The following is a 6,389-nucleotide window of genomic DNA, read 5'->3' on the forward strand; positions in this document are numbered from 1 at the left end:
GAAGAGACCTTCATAGGGACAAAACGAGAAGACAACCACACCAAGTCCCCAACAAGAAGTCGGGGACCCACGCGGCGACGGCGATTAGCAAACTGCTGAGTCTTCTCCTGAGACAACTTCAAATTATCCACCACCTGATTCCAAATCTGATGTAGCCTGTCCACCACTACGTCCACTCCAGGACAATCTGAAGGCTCCACCTGACCAGAGGAAAAACGAGGATGAAACCCCGAATTACAAAAGAAAGGAGAAACCAAAGTAGCAGAACTAGCCCGATTATTAAGGGCAAATTCGGCCAGTGGCAAAAAGGCAACCCAGTCATCTTGATCAGCAGAAACAAAACACCTTAAATAAGTTTCCAAGGTCTGATTAGTTCGCTCCGTCTGGCCATTCGTCTGAGGATGGAATGCAGACGAGAAAGACAAATCAATGCCCATCTTAGCACAAAACGTCCGCCAAAATCTAGACACAAACTGGGATCCCCTGTCAGAAACGATATTCTCCGGAATCCCATGCAAACGAACCACGTTCTGAAAAAATAAAGGGACCAACTCAGAGGAGGAAGGCAACTTAGGCAAGGGTACCAAATGAACCATCTTAGAAAAGCGGTCACACACAACCCAGATAACGGACATTTTCTGTGAGACAGGGAGATCTGAAATAAAATCCATGGAAATGTGCGTCCAAGGCCTCTTCGGGATAGGCAAGGATAACAACAACCCACTGGCCCGAGAACAGCAAGGCTTAGCCCGAGCACACACTTCACAAGACTGCACAAAGGTGCGCACATCCCTTGACAAGGAAGGCCACCAAAAAGACCTGGCCACCAAGTCTCTAGTACCAAATATTCCAGGATGACCAGCCAACACAGAAGAATGGACCTCGGAGATGACTCTACTGGTCCAATCATCCGGAACAAACAGTCTTTCTGGTGGACAACGATCAGGTTTATCCGCCTGAAACTCCTGCAATGCACGTCGCAAGTCTGGGGAGACGGCGGACAATATTACCCCATCCCTAAGGATACCAGTAGGCCCAGAGTCTCCAGGAGAGTCAGGCACAAAACTCCTGGAAAGAGCATCTGCCTTCACATTCTTTGAACCTGGCAGGTATGAAACCACAAAATTGAAACGAGAAAAAAACAACGACCAACGAGCCTGTCTAAGATTCAGACGCCTGGCAGACTCAAGGTAAATCAGATTTTTGTGATCAGTCAAGACCACCACACGATGTCTAGCACCCTCAAGCCAATGACGCCACTCCTCAAATGCCCACTTCATGGCCAAAAGCTCCCGATTACCCACATCATAATTGCGCTCGGCGGGCGAGAATTTTCTAGAAAAGAACGCACATGGCTTCATCACCGAGCCATCGGAACTTCTCTGTGACAAAACCGCCCCCGCTCCAATCTCGGAAGCATCAACCTCAACCTGAAAAGGAAGTGAAACATCTGGTTGACATAACACAGGAGCAGAAGAAAACCGGCGCTTAAGTTCCTGAAAGGCCTCCACAGCCGTAGGAGACCAATTAGCAACATCAGCACCCTTTTTAGTCAAATCAGTCAAAGGTTTAACAACACTGGAAAAATTAGTAATGAACCGACGATAAAAATTAGCAAAACCCAAGAACTTCTGAAGACTCTTAACAGATGTAGGTTGTGTCCAGTCACAAATCGCCTGAACCTTGACGGGATCCATCTCAATAGTAGAAGGAGAAAAAATGTACCCCAAAAAAGAAATCTTCTGGACTCCGAAGAGACATTTTGAGCCCTTCACAAACAGAGAATTGACCCGCAGGACTTGAAACACCTTCCTGACCTGTAGAACATGAGACTCCCAGTCATCAGAAAACACCAAAATATCATCCAAATACACAATCATAAACTTATCCAGATATTCACGGAAAATATTGTGCATAAAGGACTGAAAGACTGAAGGAGCATTAGAAAGTCCAAAAGGCATTACCAAATACTGAAAATGGCCCTGAGGCGTATTAAATGCGGTTTTCCACTCATCACCCTGCTTTATCCGCACAAGATTATACGCACCGCGAAGATCTATCTTAGTGAACCACCTAGCCCCCTTAATGCGAGCAAACAAATCAGTCAATAATGGCAATGGATACTGATATTTGACTGTAATCTTATTCAGAAGGCGATAATCTATACAAGGCCTCAGGGAACCATCTTTTTTTGCCACGAAAAAAAAACCTGCTCCCAGAGGGGACGAAGATGGACGAATATGTCCCTTTTCCAAGGACTCCTTAATATAATTCCGCATAGCAGTATGCTCTGGCACTGACAGATTAAATAAACGACCCTTAGGGAACTTACTGCCAGGAATTAATTCTATAGCACAGTCACAATCCCTATGAGGAGGGAGCGAATTGAGCTTAGGCTCCTCAAAAACATCCCGATAGTCAGACAAAAACGCAGGGACCTCAGAAGGAGTAGATGAAGCGATTGAAATCAGAGGTGCATCATCATGAACCCCCTGACATCCCCAGCTTAACACAGACATTGTTTTCCAATCCAGGACTGGATTATGAGTTTGTAACCATGGCAGACCAAGCACTAGTACATCATGTAAATTATACAGTACAAGGAAGCGAATCACCTCCTGATGAACGGGAGTCATGCGCATGGTCACTTGTGTCCAGTACTGCGGTTTATTCATAGCCAATGGTGTAGAGTCAATTCCCTTCAAAGGAATAGGAACTTCCAGAGGCTCCAGACTAAAACCGCAGCGTTTGGCAAATGACCAATCCATAAGACTCAGGGCAGCGCCCGAATCCACATAGGCATCGACGGAAATGGATGACAGTGAACAAATCAGAGTTACAGACAAAATGAACTTAGACTGCAGAGTACTAATGGCAAAAGATTTATCAACCTTTTTTGTGCGTTTAGAGCATGCTGATATAACATGAGCTGAATCACCACAATAAAAACACAATCCATTTTTCCGCCTATAATTTTGCCGTTCACTTCTGGACTGAATTCTATCACATTGCATAGTCTCAGGTGCCTGTTCAGAAGACACCGCCAACTGGTGCACAGGTTTGCGCTCCCGTAAACGCCGATCAATCTGAATGGCCATAGCCATAGACTCATTCAGACCTGTAGGCGCAGGGAACCCCACCATAATATCCTTAATGGCCTCAGAAAGACCATCTCTGAAGTTTGCAGCCAGGGCGCACTCATTCCACTGAGTAAGCACCGACCACTTTCGAAATTTTTGACAATATACTTCCGCTTCATCATGCCCCTGAGAGAGGGCTAATAAAGCCTTTTCAGCCTGAATCTCCAGGTTAGGTTCCTCATAGAGCAATCCCAGTGCCAGAAAAAACGCATCCACACTGAGCAATGCAGGATCCCCTGGTGCCAATGCAAATGCCCAATTCTGAGGGTCACCCCGCAGGAAAGATATTACAATCTTGACCTGCTGAGCAGGGTCTCCAGAGGAGCGAGATTTCAAAGAAAGAAACAATTTGCAATTGTTCCTGAAATTCAGGAAGGTAGATCTATCTCCAGAAAAAAACTCTGGAATAGGAATTCTAGGTTCAGACATAGGAGTGTGAACAACAAAATCCTGTATGTTTTGAACTTTTGCAGCAAGATTATTCAGGCTGGAAGCCAAACTCTGGACATCCATGTTAAACAGCTAAGGTCAGAGCCATTCAAGGGTTAAGAGGAGGTAAGAAGCAGCTAGACAGCAATTAAGGGCTAGGCAGCAAAACTCTGAGGGGAAAAAAAAAAAAAAAATTTCCCTTCAACACTTCTTTTTCTCCTGCTTCAGCCCAAACAATTAACACTTTGTTGGCTGGCTATACTGTCATGTTCCCAATGGCAGGGAATTAAACACATAACACGGGCAAAAACAGGACGAGCTCTAGGGTGATGGAACCTGAGCTGACCGCGATCCTGAACCTCAACACTCAACTAACAGCAGCCGGGGAACGTTCCTGGGGGGACTCTAGACATCTCGCGCCAGCCGGAGATCTAGCTACCCCTATCAGAAGAATCACAGACCTATCTTGCCTCCAGAGAAATATTCCCACAGAAATAGCAGCCCCCCACATATAATGACGGTGAAATGAGAGGAAGGCACAAACGTAGTTATGAAAACAGATTCAGCAAAATGAGGCCCGCTTAAGCTAGATAGCAGAGGATACAAAAGGTGAACTGCGCGGTCAGCTTAAAACCCTTCAAAATACCATCCTGAAATTACTTGAACTCATGTGCCAACTCATGGTACATGAGTGGTAATTTCAGCCCACTAGAGCAACCAGCAGCAGAGAATTACATATCTGCAAGCTGGACTAAAAACATGAAAGCAAACATGAAACAGGGAAATCCAGACTTAGCTTGTCTTGAAGGCCTAGGAGCAGGTAGCAAAGGTAACAGAGACACACTGATACATTGATAGCCGGCAAGGGAATGACAGGAAAGCCAGGTTAAATAGGAAACACCCAGCCTCTGATGGACAGGTGGAAACCAGAGACCGCAACCCACCAAAGTCACCCAGTACCAGCTGTAACCACCAGAGGGAGCCCAAAAACAGAATCCACAGCACCCTGCTTTGTGGTTTACTGGCTTATTCAGTTGATAAATGAATTGTATAACACTTTGTAGGAAAATGTTATAAAATATATAATAATATAAACATAATTTCAATGTAGTGTTATTAAAAAAAATAATCAAATCACTTTTATTCTTCACAGATGACTGGACCAGGAGCTCAGATGGACATCTGGTAGTTTCACATATTGCAACAGATGATTATGGTATCACATCAGATATAAGTGAAGAACATGCCATTATGCTAGATACCCATCAAGTTCTCAGAAAAAGTCTGTCATCTGATCCTTTACAACAAGTCCTATCATCAAAAAACAAAAGTCATGTAATGGTTGATAGACATCAGATAGCTTACATAAGAGAGAAAACATGTTCATGTTCAGAATGTGGGAAATGTTTTACAAAGAAATCACATCTTGTTACACATCAGAAAAGTCACACAGGGGAGAAGCCACTTTCATGCTCAGAATGCGGGAAATGCTTTAATTATAAAAAAAATTTTGTCACACATCAAAGAATTCACGCAGGACAAAAGCCATTTTCATGTTCAGAATGTGGGAAAAGCTTTAATCGGAAAACAAGTTTTGTTACACATCAAAAAAGTCACAAAGGGGAGAAGCCATTTTCATGTTCAGAATGTGGGAAATGTTTTATAGAGAAATCATATCTTGCTAAACATCAGAAAATTCATATAGGGGAGAAACCATTTACATGTTCAGAATGTGGGAAATGTTTTTTAGAGAAATCATATCTTGCTAAACATCAGAAAATTCACACAGGGGGGAAGTCATTTTCATGTTCAGAATGTGGAAAATGTTTTAATCGGAAAATAAATTATGTTACGCATCAGAGAATTCACACTGGGGAGAAGCCATTTTCATGTTCAGAATGTAAAAAATGTTTCATAGAGAAGTCATATCTTGTTAAACATCAGAAAATTCACACAGGAGAGAAGCCATTTTCATGTTCAGAATGTGGGAAATGTTTTAATCGGAAAACAAATTTCATTACACATCAGAAGATTCACACAGGGGAGAAGCCATTTTCATGTTCAGAATGTGGGAATCATTATAGTGAAAAATCCAAGCTTGTTAAACATCTGAGAATTCACACAGGGGAGAAGCCATTTTCATGTTCAGAATGTGGGAAATTTTTTAGTCGAAAAGCAAATCTTGTTAGACATCAGAGAATCCACACATTGAAAAGGTACTCTCATGTTGACAATGTGGGAAATAATTTACAGAGAAATCACACATTGATAGAAGTCATGGAACATGTACAAGAAAAAATGTCACATCCGTAATGATTATTAGAAAATGTATAACATTCCCAATGACCTTTTGGTTATTGAAAAGCAATTACTAGCCAAGTAATATCCCTAAATATATAAAGAGTGCAAATAACATTTGTATATACTGCATAACTTCAACTTAAAAGGTCTGTTGTGTCCTGTTTGATATTTGCAATAAAGAGATGCTTCTATACATTATCAGTTTGTCTCAGTTAATAGAGTGATCTGTTAATTAGATGAGACCCGGGGCATGCCTAGAAAACATGGAGTTCTATAGAAAAAGTCCTAATTGTCCCCGTCTTCCCCAAAAAACCCAAACTTATTTGATGGGGTATTGGCATGTAGGCCTAGTAAAAAAAGAGCATACTTGCCAATTTGTAAAGGTAGGGAAGAGGGTATTGAATTGTAGCATATACACAGAAATACTGCCCCTAGAATAACTCCTTAGTGTCCAATCCAGTACAGTTTATTTTCTGTAGCATCCAAAAAGTATGACTGCCCCTAATCCAGTAAGATGAA

The 6,389-nt window shown here is 42.4% G+C and overlaps 1 protein-coding gene across 2 annotated transcripts in view; it reads left to right on the forward strand.

Moving 5' to 3' along the window:
* Positions 1 to 6,068, forward strand: part of LOC143767268 (uncharacterized) — a 31,537-nt gene extending 25,469 nt beyond the window's left edge. For both annotated transcript variants that reach the window (XM_077255473.1, XM_077255474.1), the window contains exon 7: positions 4,723 to 6,068. In XM_077255473.1, the coding sequence (XP_077111588.1) occupies positions 4,723 to 5,882 (1,160 nt within the window). In that variant the 3' untranslated portion in view covers positions 5,883 to 6,068. The remainder of the gene's footprint in view (positions 1 to 4,722) is intronic.
* The last annotated feature ends 321 nt before the right edge of the window (positions 6,069 to 6,389 follow it).

This window comes from Ranitomeya variabilis, chromosome 4 (assembly GCF_051348905.1).
Source record: "Ranitomeya variabilis isolate aRanVar5 chromosome 4, aRanVar5.hap1, whole genome shotgun sequence".
Lineage (NCBI taxonomy): Eukaryota > Metazoa > Chordata > Amphibia > Anura > Dendrobatidae > Ranitomeya > Ranitomeya variabilis.